General features: G+C 41.9%; 2 protein-coding genes across 2 annotated transcripts; one reads left to right on the top strand and one right to left on the bottom strand.

The window, feature by feature from the left end:
- Positions 1-1,192: 1,192 nt before the first annotated feature.
- TYMS (thymidylate synthetase) lies at positions 1,193-10,647 on the top strand. The gene is made up of 7 exons (XM_084509393.1): positions 1,193-1,463; positions 2,130-2,203; positions 3,439-3,613; positions 5,514-5,615; positions 6,783-6,958; positions 8,978-9,049; positions 9,979-10,647. Exons 1-7 carry the CDS (start codon positions 1,286-1,288, stop codon positions 10,114-10,116), a joined length of 915 nt encoding a protein of 304 aa, XP_084365519.1. The 5' UTR covers positions 1,193-1,285; the 3' UTR covers positions 10,117-10,647.
- A 2,978-nt stretch (positions 10,648-13,625) lies between these two features.
- Positions 13,626-21,756, bottom strand: ENOSF1 (enolase superfamily member 1; the record flags this gene model as incomplete). The annotated part of the gene is given in 8 exon segments (XM_084510916.1): positions 13,626-13,719; positions 14,431-14,551; positions 14,930-15,002; positions 15,004-15,039; positions 15,732-15,823; positions 18,502-18,580; positions 21,189-21,257; positions 21,724-21,756. Coding segments are annotated over 7 exon segments (561 nt in total). The 5' UTR covers positions 21,255-21,257; positions 21,724-21,756.
- Positions 21,757-26,758: the final 5,002 nt, after the last annotated feature.

The raw sequence follows: 26,758 nt of genomic DNA, 5'->3' as shown, positions 1-26,758 counted from the left end.
TTCTCCTCTGGAGCCATAATTAACAGGGAACCCTTTATCAGAAAAGATGTTAAAGATGTTTGTCTTTTCCTACATTATACACTTTAGCTTGCATGGTATTTGCAAATTATAATAAAGGTTAAGTACTGATACATCTCTCAGAAGCAGAGTTCTAGGTAATTTGGTTTCATTTACTGTGCCTGATATTTCTTAGAATTTTTGGCCCATGGTGATATTCACCATTTTCAACTGTCTTTGCTAATGAAGTTGTATTCATTTCAAAACGTACAAAACCATGCAAGTGACACAAGAAAAATAGTAATTTTATTGTCTAAATAGTAGGGAAGATATAGTTTCCTGCCTGCAGTAAGAAGTAATGCTTTCTAGTAAACAGTCCTCTGTTCCATTCATCCATTTATCCATCTCCATTCATCCTTTGTTATATATGCCTGTATTGCAGGATCCTCATCTTGAGAGATTAGTAGTCATAACTCGTGCAATCACACTAGTAGTTAGAAAGTTGGGTTTTGTCTGAGAGATAAGTGACTCTGAGACATACTAGTGAAGAAATATTCAGGGAAGAGCTTGATGAACAGAATCTATCTAGAAAAATTTCGGATGATGCTGCATCGGGAATCATTTCAATCAGTTCAGAAGGCACAAGTCAGAATGCAAAATGACGCTGAAAAATGGGGGAGAGAAGCTCAGATCGACAAGATGAAACTCAGTAAGAGCCAGCACCGAGTGCTACCCGCGGTGAGAAGGTATGGCAGAGAAGGAGCCCAGCTGTAAAAGCACGGGTGGGTGTAACACGGGAGGCGAGCCTGTGCATGGGGCATGGTGCTGCAGGAGCATCTGACAGAAGATGAGGGAGGCAGGTGCTGAGCTGCACTCGGGGCTTTGGGTTTTGAGGTCGAAGCCATCCCTCCTGAGGTGTTGCAGCCTGCCAGCACAGGCCGAAGCCTTCTGTCCTGCTACCAAAGAGACCAGAGATGGATTAATTTGCCCGTGGGGTGGAACATGTGAGAAGTCAGGGCAGTTTGGTGCCCAGGCTCGGTTAGGTTTTCGGGAAAGGCCTGCCAGGCTGCGTGCAAGGGGGCCCCGGGCAGAGCCGTGGGGAAAGCCACCGCGGAAGGGGGGGGAGAGGAAGGGGAAGCGCTGCTCCCTCTGCTCCTCCCAGCCTTGCTGGGCGGGAAAGTAAAACTTCTGGCGGGCTCGGACGAGAGGCCGAGGGCCTGGGGACAGCCCGAGCCGGAGCCGGAGCTCCCCAGGCCGGCGGGGACAGCCCGGGCTGCCCACTGCCGCCATGCCTGCGGCGGGGGAGCCGCTGAGCGCGGCTGCTAATGGGCTGGAGCCGATGGCCGGCGAGCTGCAGTACCTGCAGCAGGTCCAGCACATCCTGCAGCACGGGCACCGCAAGGACGATCGCACCGGCACCGGCACCATCTCCGTCTTCGGCATGCAGGCTCGATACAGCCTCAGAGGTCGGCACCGAGGCGGGACCCGCGGCCCCAGAGCCGCCCCGCAGCGCTGGGGGTCGGGCGCCATCTTCTCTGCCCGGGGGGCTGTGGAGGTGTTTGGGGGCAGCCCTGCAGCCCCCTCGCCCTACTTCAAGCTGCCACGACTCGGGGACACCCCCAGCAATGCTTCTTGTGTTTTAGGGAGGAGTGGCAGTGGTGAAAGGGGGAGGGTGGGGAGGGAACCTTCCTGCTGTACGGGCAGAGGAGGGAGAACTGGTGAAATAGGTTTGTGTATGCTCTAAAAGTTTCCCCTCAGCCTCCTCTGAGGTAGGATTGTTTATCCTATAAAAGTTTATCTGAATCCTCCTTTTTCTGCTTTCTACATGCACGGCCTACGTGGCCCCACATGCTGCCCCATGGTGTCTCTGGCGGCGCTCTGCAAAATCCTCCTCTGCAAACCATCGACCTCCATCTGCCGCCGCACTTTGCTCCAGGAAAAGAAAAGCCAGGCTCTTATCTTCCTCGGTCCCAATAACAGCACTGCACATCCTTTCCCAGCGTCTTACCTTATCTCCAAACTTCTGAGCATCAGATGAGGACGCTGTCCTCTGGAGAAAACCCTAGGTCAGTTCGCCCTAACAAATTGGTGGTCATCTCTGACAGCTTGTATCTGTATATTATTTTTTTCAGATCAGTTTCCACTGCTAACAACCAAGAGAGTGTTCTGGAAAGGCGTGCTGGAGGAGCTGCTGTGGTTTATCAAGGTTCAGTATTTGGATGTCTCTATCAGTAGCAGGCCTGCAAATAATGTCAAAACAACTTTCTGGTATGGAATAGGTTAAGGAATTTGGGATGGCTGCAGGTACTTCTGTTCATGCAGCAGAACACGCTGCATGCTCAAGACAATTATCTTCGAGACACTGTATATTTTAGTGAAGACTATTGCATTGTTGCAAATCATTTTTTTTCCTCTGTTTCAAGGGAAATGGCCTCATACAGTGAGTGCTTGTGCTATTTTAGCTATGCTCTGCAGTTGCAAAGCCTAATACAGTCTCTCTTATTAGTGTTTGTGTAAGAAATAGTAATATGAAGTAGCTTGTAAACAATTTAATGATCCACTTTTTAATATTGAGGTAGATTGTATTGATTTGAATAGAAGCAAGCAGTGAGGAACCACAGATGCAGTAAGACTGATGTAAACATTAGGCTTTTTAGCAGCAAAAACTGAGACCTAATAGCTGACTGAGAGCTAATAACTGTAGTTAGAGTACTAAAATTCTGTAGATAATATGTTGCTGTACAAGGGTTCTTGATATGTTGTGACAATGTACTGGTGTGTGAAAATCTACCTAATCATTTGCTAAATAGCAGGACTCAAATACATACATATTTTTTTTAAGTATCCTTTTCCCAAAGGTAAAAGGCTGGATACTCCCCAAAACAGAACACTTGTTATGCTGGATTTGTGAGTTTGCTGATTTGGAGTTGTTGAGGAGCTCATTGTTCTACAGCTCTTGTTGGATGACTCTAGGTCATTTTGTAACATTTTTAATTTTTGTCACGCTAACAAGAGGGATTTTAAGACCTTAAGCTCATTATAGGTGGCTTGGGAAAGACAATGTCTAGGCCATCCTTTTTTTGTTTACTTTTATCCATCCGAAAGCAAAATGTTTTTCTCTGTAGATGTGCATGTGAAATGATATACTGCGGGTGACCTTGAGGCTGTACTGTTTATGTCTTCACAGTTAAAATAATCCCGAGTTAAATAACAGGAGCATAGCATCTCAAACCTCAGTCTAGTGTGTTGCTTGTAAGATTTATTCTGTCTAAGTGCAAGAACAGCACTAGTATAATAGTATAGTATAATAATCAGACTGTTTATCCTGTATGTTAAAAGTGGAGAGACGCTGTTGAATGGCAAAGCTTAATGCAGCTGTTTTGAATCATGTCGTCTGTGCTGGGATTAGGAGGTAGACTTTGTACTGTCTGTATTTTGTAGGGTTCGACAAATGCCAAAGAGCTCTCTGCAAAGGGTGTGAAGATTTGGGATGCCAATGGATCACGTGAATTCCTGGATAAGCAGGGTTTTGGTACCAGAGAGGAGGGGGATTTGGGACCAGTTTATGGTTTCCAGTGGAGGCACTTTGGAGCAGAATACAAAGATATGCACACAGGTAATCAGATAAAAATACATTTGATTGCTTAGTGGGATGACTGTAACACCTCACTTCCGTTGGACTGTTGTTAAAAGGACTGTTCACAGGGTGACCTGAAATCGAATGAATAATCTGTCAGAGAGGGTGAGTTTTGCTTTCTGAATCTAAATATCCTGAAAGAAGTAGCATTGTATGTTGTAGTTTGGCATTTATAGTATAGAGGAATCATAAGGTGTGTGTTACTTTACTTTAATGTAGAGTTGGTATGGGCATTGACAGATGGAAAGATAGGTATCTGTATTGTAATCCAGAAACGTGAGCTCTCTCAGTGTGATGGCAGTGGGACACAGACTGCACTCTGAATTCTAACACAGGATCCTAACTCCATAATTCACTTGTGCTGGCAGGAGCTGATGTTAGTGCACGATGTCCATGGGAGACTGTGGAACAGAAAAGTATTTCCATTTTAGCTGGAACTATATAGGATGTATCCATAGCTGATGATGCTGTGGATAGAATAGCTGTAACAAATTATGATGTGATGCAATATCTGTTGATACTATTTTCAGTGGAACTGGTCCATTAAACTCACTCTGAAGTGTCTGGATGGCTCTTTCTAAATCATCAAAGCAGAGGACATGCAAAAACTTAAAAGGACTGCCATAAAAAATGAATCAAAAAAAAAAAAAAAAGAATATCCCTGTCTGGTTGGTGTGATTTTTTTAACTCATGTAGAATATCAAAATGGTTAATTGTAATTTTTCCTGCATTTTCTTGTCAATGCATTCTCAAAGTTGACATTAGTTATAGATGTTGTACTTAATGTTGGCATGTTGACCACTGGCAGAGTACAGTTTTATGTTAACACAAGTGGTCCAAATGGTGAATTGGCAAAAACTTACAGAAATGTTTTTGCTTTACTGAATTTAAAAGAACTGAGGCCTAACATAGTGTAGCAAAAATGAACAACATAAATACCCTTAACTTTTGTTGCTAATGGATTTTGTTATGTTTTGCTACTAATGGATAGGTAATTAGCTTCAGGAGCTAACAAAACCATTTGAGAAGGCTTCTGGCACAGTGCTACTGGCAGAAGAAATCCCTGAGATGCTAATTATGTATTACTACCTTGCTTCCCAGCCAGCTTGGGTCTCTCCCTGTAACCATAATTTGGTGTTGTGTTGCAATAAGAGTTATTAGAAAAAATTAGTTACCAACCATGCTGATTCACTGGCATGAGTCAGAATAATGAATAACAACTAATGACTCTTTTATTTTGGAATCCATTCTGCTGGTAAGTTAATTCCAGTGAATTTCGTGTATAATTGATACTGAGCCTAAGATCAGCCAGCACAAGGGTCAGTGGGTGAATTATAATATCCTGCAATATACGAGATGAAAGTTCCCTTCTGGCACTGAATGTTATGGAAATTTAGTTTTTATAAATGACCTTGTGAGCTCTAGATCATAGAATCATAGAGTGATGGTTTGGGTTGGAAGAGACCTTAAAGCTCATCAAATTCCAAACCCTCCTGCCATTGTTTTCTGGGATGTAGTGTTCATGCAGATTTCTTCTTTGGTCTTAAAAAATGTCTAGTTGTTGATGCCTGGAAGAAAATGTTCTAAATAGGAACGTTCCCATTTGAACGGGTGCTAAAGGTACTGGAAGCACACAAGAGATTGTGGGACATACTGTAATACCATCATGAGAATTTCACAAGCCTTAGAGAACCCAAAGGAAGACCAAGAATAGCCTACCCTTGGAAGGTGCAAACTGATAAATCTAGTCATTTTCAAAGTTCCACGAAAATCTTCAGAGATTGGGGTATGACTTTTCAGTGGGGTGTGAGCTGGGCTTTAGAAATAAATCATGATTTGAATCTATCTGACTTAGATCATGTTTGGTATCTTTCTTCAGATTATTCCAACCAAGGAGTTGATCAGCTGAAAAATGTGATTGATATGATCAAAACCAATCCAGATGACAGAAGAATCATTATGTGTGCTTGGAATCCCAAAGGTACTGAACAGCGCACATTAAGGGAATGCAGTTGAATGTTATCTTACTGTACAATAAGCTAGGTTCTAATTACCGTGTCAGCAATCAGTTCCATCTTGGTGTCTTTGCTTATTCTTCATAAAACTACCAGGAAAAAGTAGGTCACTGAGAGCAATAAAAATGGTCAGGGGTTATCAGCTTGGTTCTCTTTCTACTTAATTCTCATGTTCAGGCCTCATAATTTTTGAACGATTACTCCAAAGTTTTTCTCAGCAGCTTAGAGTGAGGGATATAGATGGCTACCAATGACAGAAGTTGTTACGTTAAAAAGGTTAAAAAAAAAAGTATACCAAAGCAGTATGCCTGTTTTTAAGACATATATTAAACCATAAACTTAAAACCTTGCAACTATAGAACAAAAACGTTATTTGTGTTGTAATTATATTCTTTGGATATACGTGTGTCTAGATGCCTACTCACTCTGTAGCACTGCCTCTAAATAAGAGCTGCTGCTAGAGTACATTCTACTTCAGCAGCAGTAGTTCCATGCCCACAAAAAAAATCCCCCCAGCATTTTCCACTTATGTCTCTAAAAGAGGTTTCCATGCACTGTTGCTGGTATTTTTAAGGTTAAACACTCTCAGATACCAGGAGCGGGTTAAAGTTTTACTTACCTAGCTGTAAATTTACTATCTTCGCTTTTAAGTGTAGATAATCACTCAAAAGATCTTTTGTTTGCTAATTAGTTTATTGTTGATCACTCAGTTTTATATCAACAAGCAGTAAAGATACATTGCAGTGAGAAGAGCATAAGATGAAGCTGTTGGAAGTTGCTTTAGGGTACATGCTTAATTTTAGTCTTAATGCCTTCCTTTAGGGAAATCAATTGGCTCACCTAGGTGAGTAAAACCAAACTGCTGTGCAGCATTATGGCGTAAATCTGTTCTGTGGAATATCTGTTTATGATTTTTCTAATCATACAGCCCAGGAGACAGCTTGTCATGACCCAGTCTTAATTGCTTAGGCAGCAGGTGCTTTTAAACAAGAGAAAACAGAATGATAGTGCAGCTTGATATTGCTGTCTACTATATCTCACCAAGTGCTTGTTCAGTTTTTGCATTTTCTACGTTTATGACACGAATGCTGTTTTGACTTTTTTTCCCTTTCTTCCTGTATTGCAATTCCTAGATATTTCTCTGATGGCTTTGCCACCTTGTCATGCTCTTTGCCAGTTCTATGTTCTAAATGGTGAATTGTCTTGCCAACTCTATCAGAGGTCTGGAGATATGGGACTAGGAGTGCCTTTCAATATTGCCAGCTATTCACTGCTCACATACATGATTGCCCATGTCACAGGGCTGAAGGTAGGCTAATCGATCATTTTACTTGGTATTGTTTGAAGAGTGACAAAGTTGATACTCTGGTGTTATGTCCAAAAAAACTGGACTGAACAGACTTTTCAGATTCTTGCTGAAATACGTGTAAAAGAGGTTGGCAGTTGGGATCAGCAGTGTAAGAATTCTTAAGTTCAGGTCAAACAGAGGAGATCCTCCATGTCTCTGTAACTGAATGTGTGAAAACTGACTTGTTCCAGTTCTCCACTACTCAGAAATCTTAACTGAACATTTGATGTTATGGAATAACAGCATACAAGTGATTAAATTTTGTAGAATTTGTTTTTTTGTTGTAAGCGACAGCTTTTCTTGTAAGCAACAGCTCAGCAGTTGCTGTCAAGATTCCACTTTGGATATTCTGCCCACCTAACTTCCTGCTATAATTTCAGTTTTGTGGCTTTATTTAATTATTTATTTGTTTATTTTTCCTACTGTAGATGGTTATGTAGAGTGGCAGTATGTGCTCAGATGGGTACTACCCTGATTCCAGAACTGTATTTTGCAGCTCGGTAGAATAATTTAAGTAGTCCACAGCCTTATACAAGCGAACCCCCCTCGTCTTTAGAGCACTTAAAGATTAAACCAGCAAGGCCATTTGGGCCTGATCCTCCTGCCACCAGCAACATGAAAGGGAACTTAAGGTAAAATAAGAAAGTAGGGAAAAATCAAACTTCACAGCAAAAGAACAGACATACTTTTAAAAATAGGCCAAAGTACTAGGAAAAGCCAAAATAACATTATGTCCATAAAGTAGCTCTTCCCCCTCCACCACTTCCTCTCACAGCTTTGATGGTTTCCTTTTTTTCCTGTGTAGAGATCCACAAATCTTTGCTTTTAAAATCCAGAACACTGTGAAATATTACAAGGAGAAATGCTAGGTGATACAGAGCTCTGAATAAGTATTTTAATATCTTGGTTTGTATAAAATTGCAAATTAAATAGATTTTTAAAACATATGTATTGGGTAGCGATAAATTTTAGTTTTCAATTTTTTTTGCCCTACTTATCGTTAGTTGAGAAGCCTCTGAAGACAGACAATTTTGACCACTCAAGGTAGGTGTCTGAACTAATCATAAAATATCCTGAGTTGGAAGGGACCCTCAAGGACCATCAAGTCCAACTCCTGGCTCCACACAGGGTTACACAAAAATCAGACCATGTGTCTGAGAGTGTTGTCCAAACACTTCTTGAACTCCAGCAGGCTCAGCACCAGGACCACAGCCCTGGGCAGCCTGTCCCTGTGCCCAGCCACCTTCTGGGTGCAGAACCTTTCCCTAACCCCCAGCCTGACCCTCCCCTGTCCCAGCTCCATGCCGTTCCTTTGTAACTAAGTACAAGGAAAATTTCCTTGCCCTTTCTGTACTGTAGCAGTGTAATTTCTGAGTATCAGACATACAGCATTTAGCATGATGTATCCAAAGGCTCATCTACATTGGTCAGAGGTTGATAAAATAGCCAGTAAAACTTACGTTAAATTAGGTTTTCCAGGGTTGCTAAATCACAGAACTTTCAAGCCTGCAAAACTCATTTGGATGCTGGATAAATGCATTAGCCTGTGACTGACACCTCCATTGCCACAAACTACATTGTACAGTAGTGGCTAAAGTTGCTAGTTTGAAACAACTTCAGCAAGTCCTACTTGCTGAGGATGTGGAAGAGAAAGCTGGATGTCACTGCCACACCTGTTCCCAACTGGGTGAACAGATCAGTAGTACTCTATTCAGTCACTCTAACTATTTCCCGAGCAAGATTTCAAGGATATATATTTTTTAGTACATGAATGGGAATTTCATTATGTTTTTATTAACCATGCATGCATCTGGGAAGAGACTGTCCTCTGAAGTTTGCAAGGATGTCTTGATAATGTAATCCAGTACAGAAGCTGCAGTTCCATGCTAGCTGTATGATGCTAAGAATCAACACCGTAGGCATTGTAATGTTGTGCTTTCTTGAAATCTGACTATTAGAACTATTTTCCTTTCTCTTCAGCCTGGAGAGTTCATACACACGTTAGGAGATGCTCACATATATCTGAATCATGTGGAACCTCTAAAAATTCAAGTAAGTACTTACTCTGTGTTCTTGTATCCTTTTATCTTCCACAATGCTCATCCAATACAAAGTTATCTTGGTGTTGTAATTACTATTTTGCAGATACTCATTTGTATGGCTTTTCTTACATTTCTGTGCTAATAATTGTAGTATCAGAACTGGGTATTATCGTAATAAACTGCCCTTTAACCTATGTTCACCTCTGTTTGCAAACAGAAACATAATACAAACATGACTGAAAAGTACATCAATGTACCATTCCAGATTGAAATGTACTATTCCAGAACCAAGTTAGAGATCCAGAGTCTGTACCTTACTTTTGACTTCATCATTACAAAACCTTAGAAAACCATTCTGCCTAATAGGATAAACACAAAATAAAATGTCTTTGGAGTATATCAGAAAAGGCTAACTCATCAATTCACATTAGTTAGTTGCTATTACTGTTTGGCTGAATAAGGGTATATTTTCTTCAGGATCTAATTTGGTGCAGTAGAAACAATTAGAATTTTATTTGATTAGACTTGGCTCGGAGTGAATATCCTCACCATTCATATGGTTCAAAACCATCCAGAGAACTAGTTACTGGTTTGGGCCCTAATGTTCCCATGAGAAACTGCAGCACATTGGATGCACATCTGGGTCAGAATTTCCAATTTGGTTTCCTCTGGAAGGAATTTAATTTGCATCCATGAGAATTGCTCTACAAACTGAAACTGCTTGCAGTGCATTCGGACACTGCTGCTTCCAATCAAAATACTAAATTAGATACTGCCAAACTGTATTGTAATTATTTGCCTTTAACTCTTCCTGGGGAGGGGGGAGAATCTACATGGTGTAATCTGAATTGAGATTAATGAGATCGAATTTATAACATAAAATCTCTGCCTCCAAGTATTAGCTTTGTACAATAAACTAAGGACATGCTTTTATTTCAGCTTCAAAGGGAGCCAAGACCTTTCCCCAAACTCAAATTTCTTCGTAAGGTTGACGACATCTGTGACTTCAAGGCAGAAGACTTTGAGATTGAAGATTATAATCCTCATCCACCTATTAAAATGGAGATGGCTGTTTAATGCTATAGAACAGCTTCTATTAACATGGAAATTTACCTAAGCTACTTAGCTTTCTCTGTGCTTACAGTAACTTTTTTTTTTTTTTATATACTTCAAAAGGTATATGCTTTATTATTGAAAAATAAATGGGTGATAATAGGTCACTGTTATCTTCAGTACTGAGTTGTCATAACAGAACAAATTTCTAGGCATGGAAAGCACTGCTGTTTTTTCCATCTGTTACAAAGCAGAGTAGAATTCTTAGCTTCTGTGAGTTGAAAGAGTTTGGATTATTCCTTCTGTGTAAACAATGCATATACTATGCAGATGTTACCCCAGCTTTCGGTTGTTTGTGAGATGGTTTTCTACTCATCATTTCAGTTAACAGCGGCCATTTCAGTTACCATTCATCTACTATTTCTGAGTTGTACTTGCATAGATGATTAATTTAGTACTGAAAATAAGAGCTTTTATGTGTGATAGAGGATTTCTTCAAGTTTATACAAGTCTTTAAAATGCATATGTTTAATAAAGCTTTTTTTTTAAAAAAAAGTCTTTTGGAATGAATGATTCATATTTAATTATAGTATGTTTGTAGTAGTAAGTAAGAGCTGGGAAACAAAGGTACATGCTGTTAGTTAATAAGAGTTGGAAAGCAAAGGTGAGTTCTAGTTTAGCAGTCTGCTACCTCTCTGCTACCATGGGCAACAGTTTCCTGTAACTCCTTACATAAAGAAATCAACTTTCACTGTAAAACTCGTTGTGTCTTTCTGCCCTTATTCACTCCTATTCAATATATTAATACTAGTAGAAAAAGTGTATTTTAATTTCCAACCAGTAGGATTTACTAAGCTTAAATTATTGCTTTCTTTCTCTGGCATGTAGCCCAACACACAGAACAGGGGAAAGAGGATGTCGTTGCCTTTTGTAAGTGCACCAAATGTAAATAATGTACTGCTTATTAGACAGGTTCTTCTCAGCACCTATGGTAGTCCATCTTTCTTGAACAGAGATGATCAGACTGTACATACTATTTCATCTGAGATCATACCAGAAACCTGCTTAATACATGGAAGGATCAAACCTTACCTTTTTCTGATCCATTAAATGGATGTTCAGTAGCTAGCCTGTAGTTAAACACACTTGGGGGCTTAACTGTCTTTCAAATTACTGAACTCACAGACGGTAGCAGTATTCTTGTTACTAGTCCTGAAAGCCATGTCACACGCTCTTTCCTGTAAATTTCATCCCAGCTCTAGCAGTTTTAAAGTCATCTGGTTAAGCTCTTCAGGTACCATCTATATTCATCATACCTTGCAGCTTTAGGTCGTCAGCAGCTTCTTACTTTCGTAAGTTAACGATTCTTGAGTGTATTTACAGTCCTCTAAAGTACAAGAAATAAGGTTGTGCATTCACTTAAGAGTTCTGCCTACACTTAGCAAGTTAAGTTCCTTTTGCTGGAAGCCACTTTATGTAACACCTCAGTGAAGGTGGAATGTGCAGGGTGTTTTAGCAAGTGTAGCTAGAGAGAATGTGAAGCAAAATGTTGGCCTCAAGGCTCGAGTAGAGGGAATTAGCACATGGTGAAGTTGACCAGTACAGACACACCCAGACATGAGAAGAAAGAATGTAGAATAGGAATCATTGCCTGCCTTTCATAAACTGAACACAAGTTATTCAAACCATTAAAAAAAAATATTAAAAAATCTTCTTAAGTATGAAGCACAACAAATGGTCTATCTTCCCATGGGTGTAAGGACTTATACAGAATGCTTAAACGTGGTAACAGACCTGTTCATAGCTCTGGAAGAGCTACTTCTTTTCACTAGGAATTAACTAAAATATCACTGTTCTCCTTTATTAGTATGATTTAGTACTGATAGCAGTTGTTGAGCTGAAGCACGGACCTTAAAGTCCAAGCTAGTTTACGCTGCTCGAGATCAGAAAGATACAAAAAAGTAGAAGTGGTTTATTATACAGCAGGCTTTAATGTGACTTAAATCAATAAGTGTGAGACTAGCATATTTTCAGGCAAAGGAAATTAATATTCAAAAAATATGAATATGTAGACTTAAACATGAGGTACTCAAAGAATTTAGAGAATGTGAAGACTGTTCACCACTGGCAAAGAGGGCTGGTATGACTGAAGACTATATTCAGAGCAGTATGTTAGACAAAACAGGACATTGCTAGACCTTTTGGGAAGCTATGAAAGGAACCCATAGGCCTTTTGAGAGAAGGGGGTGTTCCTGAACTTTCTGATGAATAAGCTGTCCCCAGCAGTTTCCTATCCTTCACACTTTCCAACTGATGACTTAAAGAGCCCTACAGGTGGTATTAGATGTCTTTACTGTCTTTATGTCATTACTAGCTCTGCATAGCTGTAGCATTTCTGAGTCCTTGCCATTTGCCCTGCTGAATGCTACACTCATTCTGCATCCCAGTTTGGTCTTGAAGTTTCCTCTTCCAGTCTTTCATCATTCCTTCTCCAAATGCATCCTTTCATCATTTCTTTCCCCAGTTTCCAGGGGTAATACAATCAGCTTGGAGACAGCAAAGAAATTTTGTACCACTTTGCTCAGATAGTAAAATCACAGGATGGTTTGGGTTGGAAGGGACCTTAAAGCCCACCCAGTTCCAACCCCCCCTGCCATGGGCAGGGACACCTCCCACCAGCCCAGGTTGCCCAAAGCCCCATCCAGCCTGGCCTTGAGCACCTCGAGGGATGGGGCATCCACAGCTTCTCTGGGCAGCCTGTGCCAGTGACTCGCCACCCTCTGAGTAAAGAACTTCTTCCTAATGTCTAACCTGAGTCTCCACTCTTCTAGTTTAAAGCCATTCCTCCTTGTCCTATCACTACACTCCCTGACAAAGGCTCTCTCCAGCCCTCCTCTAGGCCCCCTTTAGGTGCTGGAAGGTTGCTGTTGGGTCTCCCTGAAGCCTTCCCTTCTCTGAGCTGAACAACTCCAACTCCCTCAACCTGTCTTCACAGGAGAGGTGCTCCATCCCTCTGATCATCCTTGTGGTCCTCTTGGCTCACTCCAACAGGCCCATGCCCTTATGTTGGGGGTTCCAGAGCTGAGCACAGTGCTCCAGGTGGGGTCTCAGGAGAACAGAGCAGAGGGGAAGAATCACCTCCCTTGACCTGCCAGCCACACTTCTTTTGATGCAGCCTGGGATATGGTTGGCTTTCTGGGCTGAAATTATAATTAATAATAATTATTGTACATACATACACAGATATAGTACAATTATAAAATATAATATGATATGATATGATATAATATAGGATAATATAATTAATATTCATCAAGGCTGCTCTCAGTCCCTTCTCCACCCAGTCTGTATTTGTGCTTGGGTTTGCCCCAGCCCAGGTGCAGGACCTTGCACTTGGCCTTGTTGAACCTTGTGAGGCTCACACAGGCCCACCTCTCAAGCCCGCCCAGCTCCCTCAGTATGGCATCCCTGCCCTCCAGCCTGCTAACTGCACACACAGCTTGGTGTAACTGGCAAACTTGCTGAAGGTGCCCTCAATTTTCACTGTCCATGTGACCAACAAAGATGTTAAACAGCACCGGTCCCAACACTGCCCCCTGAGGAACACCACTAGTTACTGATCTCCACCTGGACATTGAACCATTAACCACAACTCTCCGAGTGCGACCATCCAGCCAATTCCTGACCCACTGAGTCATCCATCCATCAAATGCATGTTGCTCCAATTTAGAGACAAGGATATCACTGGGAACAGTGTCAAATGCTTTGCACAAGTCCAGGTAGGTGATGTCAGCTGCTCTTCCCCTATCCAGCAGTGCTGTAACACCACCGTAGAAGGCCAGCACGTTTGTCAGGCACACTAACTCCTTCTATGTTAGCTGAGCTTCTGTAACCCACGTTATTCCTTTTGTCTTATATTTTACAAAATTGGCCTTGCAGCAATACCTCTAAGAGTATTAGTTATCTGGTTATGGGAGATAAGGGGTCATAAAAGAAGGAATTGTCTCTGAATTTTGAGACTAACACCTCATCAATCATCAAAATCCATAGTCTATTCATTTGTCTGACTTGGTGAGTTTGCTACCTTATTGTCTGGGATCCGTGAAGTGTCTTGAAGATTGAATATGGCCCAGGTCTTGAGTACCTTTTATTAAAAATAAACTTTTCACTTTCATCTGCTTGAAATTTAATCACACTTCTAACTTCTCTTTGTAGCCCACAAGGGTTACAAGGCTAATGCAAGTTGGGAGCACCAAGTAGGAACATCTTTTTAAGAAAAAAAAAAAAAAAAAAGGAATCCCACGGTAAATTGTTACAGGAGTGTTTTGTATAACTAACATGCTTTCAACACTTCCTGATGCTGAAATATCATCAAATATTATCAAATGCTGGACCAATTCACAGAGGCCAACACTCTCAGCATGAGAGCAAACAGGCACTGAAAACAAAACAGCAATGCCTGTGTTTAATTAAGCACATGAGAGGAATGTTCTAAATAATAGAGTAAATGATAGAAGACTAAACAATAAAGATCAACAGTGTTTCTACTCCTTCATGATTTTTTAAAACGACTTCTGACAAACTGTCCTAGCAATTTCTGCCCCACATTACCCACAGTGACCAATACTGGGGATCAAAAGGGATCAAAGGTCTCGGGGCAGCCCTATAGCACAACATGAAACAAAGAAAATTACAGAACTGCATACAAGCTTATGCTTAGAAATCATGGACATGACAGCTGAAGAAACCAATCAGACTAGTTTGGAGGGGAGAGAGAAAAAGATTTTCTCATTCTTGATGCATTTTGCAGAGCCTTATTCTGGAGCTCTTTGTCCATCAGTGACAGACAAGGTTTCATTCACCCTTCCCTGCCTGCAGCTGTCACTTTGGCAATAACTCAAGGCACTAGCTTTGTAGGAGCTGTTTAAATATCACTTTGTTGTGGCACTGCAAGGGAAAAATAACAGGACCTGAAGTCTCCCAAATTAACATATTACAAGAGCTGCTACAAGAGCTGCTGGCAACTGATATCAAAACATTTGTACAGTGTCCCTTCTGTGTGGTTCAATAAATGCAAATTATTTTCATTACTCCATTTAAATGAAAGGTCGCATGAGTATTTGGATGAAACAATGTTCAAGGATGTTACCAATATTAAAAGAATCGGATTACACTTGTGAGTTACTATAAGGGCTATACCTGACCCAGGTCTGGATGAACTCAGTTACACAGAAGAAAAAAAAAGTCAGTGTGTTTGAGGGCAAGGCCTCATTGGAGTGTATTTAGAAATTCCTGTCCCTTACCTGGATGTTGAACCACACAAGGGAAAGGCAAAGTGAAAATGGCTCTTCCATTGCAGGACAAGGACAGCGGCTTTCACCTAAGCAAATAAGGCTGTCTTTGTAATGAAGCCTTTAGGTAATGCTCACACAGACTGATCTGGCAGCTCTGCCAGATAATTGCCTCCCTGACTGCCTCAAGATCATTTCAGGATTTAGGCTCCTTTGGGAGCCCACTCAACCTCCTCTGGTCGCCTAACCTCCGTGTCCACAAGCAGGGACTGCAGATGCCCTGGGGGCTGGACTGTCTTAGCCATACTTCAGCACACTCAGTACTGAGCAGCTTTGGGATCTGCTTGCCTTTGTGAACAAGCAGCTATTCCCATTTTGAGACAGCATAAATGAATACAACAGCGATTTTGCTACAGGAAATCGTTCTTTCTCCCAGAGACCTGTTCAGATGAGAGATGGCCTGATAGAAAAGATGCACTTGGATAAGAGTCAGGGTTCAATTTCTAGCTGTGTTACAAATTTCCTGCCCGTAGCTTGGCTAAGTTGTTCAGTCAGTTCAGGCCTCACATTAATTTAACGGGTCTGTAGTATGGATAATGGTATTCCCTCTATTCGCAGGAGAATTGTGTGGATAAATACATTAAACACTTAATGTGGTTCTCAGATGTTATGGTGAAAAGAAGAAAAAGATTACACAAACTAACAAGTGAAGCCAATATTCAGGACTTGCCTTTACTTTGTAAAGCAGAGCTATACTGATGGGTGATACAAACACTTCCTAATAGATGTTCACCCCCTTCTGCAAATTAAGTGCCTTATCTACTGATAGAGAACAGCTGACAGCAAGAAGTACAATGAAATGTGTTGATAGCAGGGCTTGGCATGAGAAACTGGCAGCAGAGGAACTATGCTAATGCAATCATGTTGTTTCCAGTTGCTGCAGAGGAACGAGAATTTGTTAATTCGCGTTGCTTGGCTCTGTCGATTTAGTGTCAAGAGCTGGCAAGAAGATGGATGCAGTAAGAAAACATTTACTTCAGGCTGGAGACCGCTATTCTGAAAGGTTGGTCTGTTGGCACCTGGCTGCTTATGGTATATTTTGATACGGTTATGATATAAATTAGTTCTGGTCTTTGGACTCATTAAAATATTTAATGTGAAAAGTGTTTAGGTGTAGCCGATGGCGATGACTTAATACTGATGCTGACAAGGAGTTTCCTTGGGGGAAAGGAAAGGTTACGTGCAGCCTTATAACACAGCTGCATATATAACATCCAGGAGCACTGCGGGGAGCAGCCAGCCCTCACTGCACCCTGACAGGGGCACAGCACGGCATCTTCCTTCTGGCTCCTCTTCTCCAGAGGTTACTGCCTGCACAGCAGAGCTGGCCTCAGGGGAAACGTTTTTCTTCTCCACCTCTCCATCCCACCAAGATGCACAGCACCATGGCGAAGGCACAGGCACAGCCAAGTGTGTCTGTCCAAGCATGGCGCTGCCTATGTGCCAGTCTCACCTGAGCAAAGCCTGGTGGAGAAGCCAAATTTCCCCTGGGGCGACGTGGAGATCAGACTATGAAATCTCATTGCTGCATCTGCTGTGAGCAGTGAGCATGGGATGAGCATAATGCTGGCCAGGTTACGTTTCTGTGGGGTCTTCAAGAGACCTGATTCTCAAGCAAATGGTATACAGGCACCCTGACAGGCTTAAGAGGATGAAGTACTACTTGGTAACAGAATAACCTTCTGTGGGTTTGGTCTCTGCAGTTGAGCTAATGCAGCACAAATAGATTAGACACAACAACAGGAGCCAGGAACCTTGTAATTCCTACAACCGCTTGCTCATACAGCCACAGGAAGGAGTGCTGTGCTGAGCACAACCTGAGCACCACAGCCACAGAGGAAAAATCAGATCTGCTAGTAACCCTTGGGTTACTGGGGGATATCAGCAGCCCTGCAGCTCTGTCCAGACCACGTTGTCCAGGCCATGTTGTTCTGCAGGGATGCTCCTGGGAGCCTCTAGTCATGGATGTGGCAGCACTTTGCTCCATGCTGAGCAGCACAGACTTCTCCTTGTGCCTTGCTTCTCTACCTCTGGTGTGGGCACTGACGATCACAGCTGCATGCTTTCATGTTTCTCACAGCTGAGGGGATATAATGTTAGCAGCTACTCTCTTAATTAAAAAAAAATCTTGTATTTCCAGGTTGTTCACAGAAATTAGGTGTGAGAAGAAAGGAACCAGGGAGAGCAGGTGAAGGAGGCAGCCTTTGTAGGCAGTGGCTGTAATAGATATTGGGTAATTTTCAGCTGTAGTATTTAATTCTAGTGAGAAATGCAAAGGAGTTTTGGCACTAGCTCCAAAGGCTAGGTGTTTGTTGCATTAATTAAATAGTAATTAGGAAAAAGCCCACAACGCATACACATACATTTACCCTGTTGGTTGTCACACTAATTCCTAGCAGTGCTAAGGCCTGCAAGGAAATCACAAACATTCAAGACTTGCTTCTGGTTTTTAATTCCCAACAGAGTTACCCAGTAGCATAAAGGATGGAATAACAGTTGATTCAGCATACTCATTTTATAGAAAATGTTACACACTTTATAAAACATTTTATTGATTTTTTTTTTCTGCCTTCTCTGCTCCGCAAACAACATAAAGAATTATATATCAGTGTGTGCGGAGCAGTAAAGAAATGCATGTTCTGTACGTCTGGGGTTTTAATGGTGCTGCCAAGTGCAGCATGTGGAGAGCACAAATGCTGAACCAAATTTCCAGTTTCATTGGAAGCCACACATTTTTAAAAAAGTCCATTCACATTTCCTACTAAAAGTTGGCTGCCTTCCTCATGCAGACATTACAGTCGTTTTACATATTTTATTTTTTTTTAGGAACAAGCTATTCCTTTAAACTTAAGGGAATACAGGTGCAGAATGTGTGTCAGGGTCCTGTAGCAAATATATTTAATGACACCCTGAATAACAAGTTCAACCTGAACTCTGAGTATGTCAAGGAGCAGTATCAACATTACAATACAACTTTCTAGACTGAACTCACTGTGTCATTTTTTAAACAAATAATAATAGAAAAGCCCTCCAAAGAATATCATCTGGAGGAGTTGACTCCATGAAGGTTTAAATTCATCCAGTTTAGTGACCCACTCTATTGCTTTTATTTCCCCTTGTTGGTTTGCATCTGGCATCTGGGGATAAGGAAAATAAGAATCAAATATGCTGCAGGATCCTATTGACTTTTTCTGTCAAACTCTAATAAAAAGAGCTGAAACACTGATATGAAATGATGGGAATTCAGGAAATAGAAAGGAAATTAAAAGCTGGAATTCACATTCTGCCTGTATTGTGTGCTTTTGGCCACATTTACTCCAGGAGCTCGCAATGACTATAGCAATATCCAAACTAGGTTTGAGCCAGGCAGATCAGGAGCTGCAGGAAGGAGAGCAGAGTCTTCTGTGGGAATGAGTACATCTTGGCAGCATGTGTTGGATCAAAGCACCCTAAAGCACGGACGTGGCTGCCTAAAGTTTTCAGTGGAAAAGATTTTTTTTTTTTGACAAAAAACATAGTTTAAATAAGATGGCTTCCCAACCAGCACATCTCTCTCACACAAGGGAGAATTTTCCTGCCTTCAAAGAGTGAAACACCTGAAAAGGACACTACATGTCCTCTACAAGCTCTTCAGGTCCTTGTCATGCTGCATTCAGAGTTCCTGATTGGGGATTTTATGATATATGGCACCATGAAAGCCCTGTGCTGCACTGCAGCACCCACAGTAAGTAGGGAACAAATGGGGCAGAGATTCCAGCCCATAGCAGTCCAACAGAGCAACATTTCTGAATCAAGTGCGTGACTTCCATCTAATTATTCCTTAACAACCTTTCCTCTGGAAGACTCCCTGAATATAAAAGACATGCTAAATCTTCTAGAAGGCAATCCTCTACATGGGTTTCCTCCACAAACCTGAGTGAAAATTCTGGCACATAAAATGCTTAGTCATACATCCACCTCAATCATGTCAAATACTGCTCTTTTTTTGGTATTATATCACCATTCATTGCCATTATTAGTCAGGATCTGAAAAATGAAAAATAATCTTTATCAAGAAATGTATATAATGGGAGATATTTCATCTAAGGGTTTTGATGTAGCATAGTAACAAAAGGTGATATTCCCCATTATCTTGGCAGGGCAAGTCATTTGTCATATAAATCTGCATCTATGAATATTGCACTGCAGATCTGCACCCACCTTTATTTTGAAGCCAGATGCACATTTGGAACAAGATAGAGATCGCTTCTGAATGATTAATGCAGCTGTAAACTGGGATCCATAAACTAGAATTCACAATTGCAGCATCACCATCTTAATGAAAGAACTTTCTTATTACTTCTCTTATGAGTAAGCTTCAACCTACTCTGAAAACAACAGCAATGTTTGTTGTTTTATTTTTTTTTCTTTCATCAATCAATGGAAATGTGGTTATTGTCATTTGCAATCATCCCTCAGTTTTGCCATACCATTACTGCTTTTCTGCAATGCAGTATTATGCAGCAGTGAAATTGGGGAGGTGTCAGAGATATACAGAAGCAGACATCACTGCCCGTATCACAGACTTGAAAGAGTTAGATGAGATCTAGTCTATCTTTCTATTCAAAGCATAAAACACAGAAGATTACTACTCAGTACAAGTGTTTACTGCACCTTGTCCAGCCCTCTCTGGAGGCCTCTGTGTATAGATGCAAGTAAAGTTATATCAATTGCACACATTCAAATAACTCTAGAATAATATTCATTTACACATCTTTATAAAAAGACAAAAACTTTTTTTACTTCTTCCTATGAGGTAGCAGAAAGCCAGCAGAAAGTCAGATCAGACATATGAATAATATCCAGTTACAATACAGGAACCAAACTCAACTCAGTCAAGTATAATATATGACAAATTTTTCTAATCCAGGTAGGAATATCCCAGGACCAAGCACTGCTGTTTCTAGATATACCAAGAGGTGTATTTCCCAGAAGACAAATCCCAATTATATCAACTAAATGTGACACAAATAAACTGTCAAAGCTTTCACAACATTTTGCTGAAAGCCAAGTCCCATGCGCACGCCACCCTCTCAGGCAGGAAAGATGCTGCTCCCCAAAGGAAGATAGGGACCTTTCCCTGTTCACAGTTTCAAAGTATCCCCCAGAGCCAAGGCAACCAGAGGTGGTAGAAGAAACCAGCAATTATCAGACTTCAGAGGGTCATGTAATCAGCCAAGGAGACATCCCCACTTCTCAAACATGAATTTACTGCAGGTTAACAGCACTGTGCTTCTAATCATAGTCATCCTAGCACAGACTCAATGTGTTTTCATTAACTTGTAACAGTCAGACTTTTGGTGCATACGCATCATGTTCCCAGTATCTCTATGTACTTTAGCTCCTGGTTTAACGCAACATGGCTGCACCAAAGTAAATTCTCTTGTACACAGCATACCAACATGAAGAGACTTCCATTTCAACCTTAATACCTAGTTCTCAATACGCAAACTCTTTGGGTATAACCCAAGGAATAGAGAGGACTATAACACACTGTCTTACTGGGAGAATTAGTTAAATGGCATTGGGCCTGGTTTTTGCCTCCCAAAATGTTTCTGCAAGTTTACTTTTTAACTCAGTCCAGCAAAACTTCTAAGTGTTTAGCAGCAAGTAGTGAGAACTGATCGTCGTCTGCTAGCATTTCCCCATTCCATACACCATTTTAGGTCCTCCTATTGCAAGAGTGAACATTCAAACCTGTTTTACCTGCTGGCCAGAGTAGTGTAGCCAGGCACAGGATGTTGTATAAGCAGGATATCCATGCTTCAACATTTGCTATTCTGGAGCAGACAGTGACTGCCTCAAGCCAGGTGGTGTTTTAGTCAATAGAGGATTATTTTGTTAAATGGCCCATCAAAGACTGTTCTTTGGGGAAAATGAAGGAGTGGAGGTGTTTTGACCTCTTTTTTTTTTTTTTTTTTTTTTTTTTTTTTTTTCTTAAAAGTAATAATTCTGACTCAGTAGATCAATTTTTGAAGAACACCCTCTATCTTTTCTCTAGCTATTTCATTGCAAGAGAACTGCAAATCAGAAAAATCCTTGGAAGGAGCAGAGAACAGCATGATCTCCTTGCTAACCCAACACAAACAGCTGTATGCAGCACAAACCAAATGGCTGACTTTGTGCTTCTGAGACACAAGAGAAGATGCTGGCAAACAACATCCTTCATCTCACACAGTCCCCTTCCCATTCTCCACGAGATGCAGAGCAATGGTTTTTATCCAGTGCAGATCTGCTTTGACTCATCCCTTTCCTTTTTCCCAAGCAGGCTGTTTTGGAGTGTTTCTGCTGGGGAGCAAGCATGTATTTCAAATTACACCAAAAGATTTCTCCTCACCCTCTGGATTTCATCATTATAATTGCCCCTCCAGCCTAAGCTGCACAGACTGGTGGGATATTCCTGAGCTACTCCCCCCAAAACTGGTGAAACAACTCAAGGATTAGGAAGAAGGAGGGTGCCAAGGTCTATCTTTGAAGGAAAGATGACTTACTATGAACTTTGTTAGCACATCAGCAAGATATCTGAAATCTATGCAGCACAGCAATTGTTTGGCATCTTGATTTAAGGATGGCATACAAAATAAAAAGCATAGCATAATAAGACAGTTTGATGAAAACAGGTGAAGTAATGCTAGCCACTTGAGGCATGGCTCAAGTGGCTATCTCTTCCCTTTTCCCCGTAAGCCAGCAGGGAACTCAGAGGCAGCAGCAGCTCTTCTAACCCAGCCCATCAGCTTGCGTTGCACTTCCAGACATGTAACTCTGTGGCTGTGAGTAGTTGATATAAACCCCGTCCTTTTAAAGTCTGTTCAAGCAGGAATGAAAAATTAAATGGGAAAGTCAAGTCAAACATCTCAGCTGTCATATTTACTCTGAGAAGCACCCTTGTTGTCACACCTCCTGCTCCCAGGGAAAAGCAGGCTCCTTTAGAACAGGAAAGTTAATCTTGGAAGTGAACAGAATTCCCCCAAAATGATCACTTCAGGAAACAGATCAACACACGAGGCCGAAGTATTTGCTAGCAGACAGCGGTAGCAAATAAAGTTCAGTTACTTAGTTTTCAGTTTTCAGTAGGGAGTTATTATTGAAAAAAAACCCAGCCATTAAAAAAAAATAAATAAATCAAACACCCCATTATCCAAACTTAAAGAAAAGTAGGTCCTCTGCAAAATCACAAACAAAGACCTGCAGATTAAAGCATAATCTCTATGTACACAGTTTCCTGCTAGCTGTCGGCATTAGTTCTTATTAGCTGTGACTCCAGATCTTGCACAAGGCAAACTGCAGCCACCTCCCTGGAGGAGTTCACATCAGGAGGGACATGGGCAGGGTTTGCTGGAAGGGCAGGGGATCTCTGAGCAGAAAGTAACCCCCACTGCTGGGGAAGTGGCTTGTCTCCAAAATGACCTGTGAGAGCATTTCAGTTTGGACACGGTGCCCAGTTGCCTTTAGACTGGAAATACAAGAAGATTTCCTTACCATGACACCTACTAACTTCCACAGAAGCAGAAGACAAAACAGATTGAGTAACTGGAACCACATGGACGCCATAAAGGAGGTGACATGCAGATGCTTTTTTCTTCATTGAGGAAATGTCACAAAGTGCAAACATGTTTACAATTGGCACACAAAATTAATTACTGACAGCAAAGCAATGTGTTTCTCAACCCCAGGCAAGAGCATTTGATGCTTTCCCCTTAAAATCATTAAGGCATGAGCATCCATCTTGGTTTCATTATGGAAGCAATATTGGTGGTTATTACAAAAGAAGAAAAAGAAGTGAGCCTCATCAGCGACCTGAAATGCTGACCTTCCCCCATGCTCCTCTCCCTTGCTGGAAGGCATTACCATACAAATGACCCTTTTTACATTTAAGATGCCTCTTTGTGAGTTTTTGATGAACCTTTTCTCAGGACCGTGTTACACTCCTGGACTTTGGCGAGGTGAAGGCTGCTGACCAATTTCCTGGGGAACAATATATGAAGGCTCCATCCAACAGAGCTGAAGTGAGGACAAGAGTGGATGCTGGCAGCCCCGAGCCCATGGGACTGCCCCCCTGCAAGCTGCGTGCTCAGGGTAGAGCTGCATGGCACAGGAGCCAATTTCTGCCCAGAAATATATTAAAAATAAGCTATTTTTAATCTTCAGTAACATGCTAAGTATATGAGATTTGGCTCCTGGATCAAGAGCATAGTCAATAAGGAAGTGACTAAAAGATTGAAATCTCAGATAAAAATCTCCAAGTAAGAATGACAAAATCGAGAGAGGGGAATACAAAGAAATATCTAATAAGCAGAGCTAGGCAAAAATCTTTTCTTTCAGCCTAAGCTTCAACAAAATCACCCTGAAATGTTCTGATCAGTTCCACTTCTAAGCAATGCACAGTTGTTGCAGCCTTCCACACTGCAAAAACTTAGTCCTGTGCTGAGACTCCAAGAACTGTGATGCCTGTACTTTATCTGATATTTTAAAGCCAAACATATGTAGAAATTATGACAAAATCAAGACCAGATGTACAAAAGAGGACAACCAGGAGTGGGGAATCTCTCAGGATTAATGAGAAGCCTTACATTCAGGCCCCATGAGCACTATCTTTCCCTCTTGCTAGGCCTACAGATTCCACAGAGCGTTCAGGACAGCAGTGGTGGCCAAGTGCACAGCACCTTTCTCTGGTCTGATTTGCTGAGCACACAGATGTGCATGCACCAGTGGTATCCACAGTGCTTTGATACTCACCAGTGCTTATGTTTCTGTTAAATGACATTTGTTTCCCCAAAGATTAAAACACATCAGTGCAGATAACACAAAAATTATGAAAGAAATAGATGCTGAAACATGCAGTTGGTATCAACCACCCATCCAGAGTGCTCTCAGTGGTCATTTTCACACTTCCTGCTCTTAGCACCTTATGTGTTCAGAGTTTCCAAGAATAAAACCTGCAATATTTTGTGACAATGCACAGCCTGCACATTTGTTACCTTCCGTTTCACAACAGCACCCCCAGCACATCTCACCAGGAGAGCTGCGCGTTGCTGATGAGCTCTCTCTGTGGAAGCCAACAGAGCTGTTGGCAATTTCTTCCGTGGCTCGTTTGAGCACTGGTAACACAAGCAACTGCAAAGCACACTAGGATTTCCTGATTCAATACAGCAAAATACCAGTAGCAGAACGACTGGAGCCCTTTCTGCAGGTGATGCTGAGAGAAGTAACCCTTTCCCTGCGAGCCTGATGTATCAGTGTTGAACCACTCACTTGGCACCCAGGTCTAGGTGGCCACTCTCTGTCTAGTTGCATGGCCATGTTTCATCTCACACTTGTCTGTTTCTGGATGCTGATCCCTTCCTCAAAGCATGTATTAATTACAAAAGGCTTTCAAGAGGAAGAGTTTCACTTGTACCCCTTCTACCACATAGGGAAACAAAACTGCCACCGGTGTAAGCTCTAAACCGACGGCCCAGGATGCTGTGGAAGAGACAGAGGCTGTTGGATCCCATCTCCTTTGGAAAAAGCAGCACTTCTATAAATGCCTTCCCCTGCAAGTAACTGCAGCATCTCCCAGAGCTGTTCTGGTACTCGCACTGAGTCTAAGGAATAGAGGACCATGAGTCCAGTTCTGTAAGGTCTCTCCTATTCAGAGTATTTGTTTGAGATCCAAGAAACTAGTTGTGTAGGTGTCTCTTTGTGTGATTCTGGGCAAGACACTTGCCTGTGCTTCAGTTCCTCCACTGTTCCCACCTGAACCATGTGGAGTACATCCCATCCCACTTGCCTTGGATGCAACGAATCCTGTCCTAGGGTGACTGAGGTCATGCAGGTGTGCAGGCAGGTCGTACCAAGCTCATTTCACCCGTAAAGATGGAAGGATGTTCAGCATCTTGCATCCCTGGGGCTGGAGCAGCAGGTAACAGGCAAGGAGGATTGCAGGCTCAAATCTTAGGCTGACTAAAAATAATAATGAATCCTTACAGAAGCTTAAAATAGCTGAGTGGGTAGTTGCCAGATTGCTAGATGAATTTATATATATGTGTGTGTGTGAGTGTGTGTGTTGAAGTTTAGCTATAAGAAACAATTGCAAAGGTAGGCTGAGAGAGGAAAAGCCATGGTATCATGAGGCCACAGATCTGTGGGTGTTCAGCTGATTTCTTGGAGGATTTTTTTGGAGCTATGCAGCAGTGTCAGTGAAACACCAGACTTGAGTGGCAAAGGAATTGCTTGTACTGCGGCCTAGGGCACCCACTGGCTGAAAAGGGCAACAGAAAGGCCTTATAAAATACTGCTGCAAACCAATATTGTATGAAACACACAAACAAACAAACAAAATCCCATGCAACTCAGCTCTGCCTCTGCATGACAGCATAGCCTTTTGCATGCACAGGAGAGAGGAGATCCTTAGCTACCCTCCCAGGAGGCGAGAAGCACAGACTTCTGCTTTGAAAGTGCAGCTGGCGGCAGGACGGGGAATGAGTGACCCCACAGAGGAAGAGTTCTGTATAAACAAGGGCGATGCTTACATAAATAAAAACACTAAGTAGAAACCCCATTCAGCTCACTCTGATCACAATTTTTAAAAAAGTTCCCTCATGTATTTTTTGCTTGGATTTCTATCCTCACTGTCAAGGCTGCATCATGCCCTGAGGTCCCTTACAGACCCCTGTCCTGAGGCAAGGGGTGACAGGTCCAGGGTGGCCACAGCACAGATGTGGCAGCAGGATGGGAAGTGCCCACCCCATGCATCTGGGCTGCACCTCAGCTGGGCCCAGGCTGAGCGTGACAGGGGCTGGCAGGGTTTAATCCAGGTTTTTCCATTTGTCGGGGTAGGTCAGGTGTCTGCTGTGGGGCATAATGGGAAACTACTGCAGGCTTTCCTTAGGAAATCCTATCTTTGAGACCAGGAGTCTTGTTTGATAGGAGGTACTAAAACTCACCCATCTTCAAGGTAGCTCCCAAGCCCTATGTTCTGTCTGCTGCTCAGTCACAGTCTTCAACTTGATCCTGGATTAGTCAAGATACCCTGCCTTGATTTCCCATTTGGAGATAATGAAACCAATCTCATTGGTCTCATTGGAAATGCTATGTTGGGTATATAAATGCTATAAAGACTATGGGGTAAGATGGTAGATGCCTTGAAACCCCAAAGAGAGATGCTGCCTTCAGTAAGTTTCCTCTACTGCCCAGCAGAACAGTGTCAATTTTGGGATGAAGAACAGATGAGGGTTGTGCCAGCTTGTTGCTAATCTAAGAGCACCTGCACAAAGCAGGCTGGTCTGTCCAAGTGG

Source organism: Aythya ferina, assembly GCF_964211825.1.
Source record: "Aythya ferina genome assembly, chromosome: 2".
Lineage (NCBI taxonomy): Eukaryota > Metazoa > Chordata > Aves > Anseriformes > Anatidae > Aythya > Aythya ferina.
This window is presented reverse-complemented; position numbering and strand designations above follow the sequence as displayed.

Excerpts from the sequence above, each read along its gene's own strand:
- TYMS (XM_084509393.1), top strand. The coding sequence starts at position 1,286 with ATGCCTGCGGCGGGGGAGCCGCTGAGCGCGGCTGCTAATGGGCTGGAG. Across the intron at positions 1,464-2,129 it reads GGCTCGATACAGCCTCAGAG|ATCAGTTTCCACTGCTAACA; the intron begins GTCGGCACCGAG and ends TATTTTTTTCAG. Across the intron at positions 2,204-3,438 it reads AGCTGCTGTGGTTTATCAAG|GGTTCGACAAATGCCAAAGA; the intron begins GTTCAGTATTTG and ends TGTATTTTGTAG.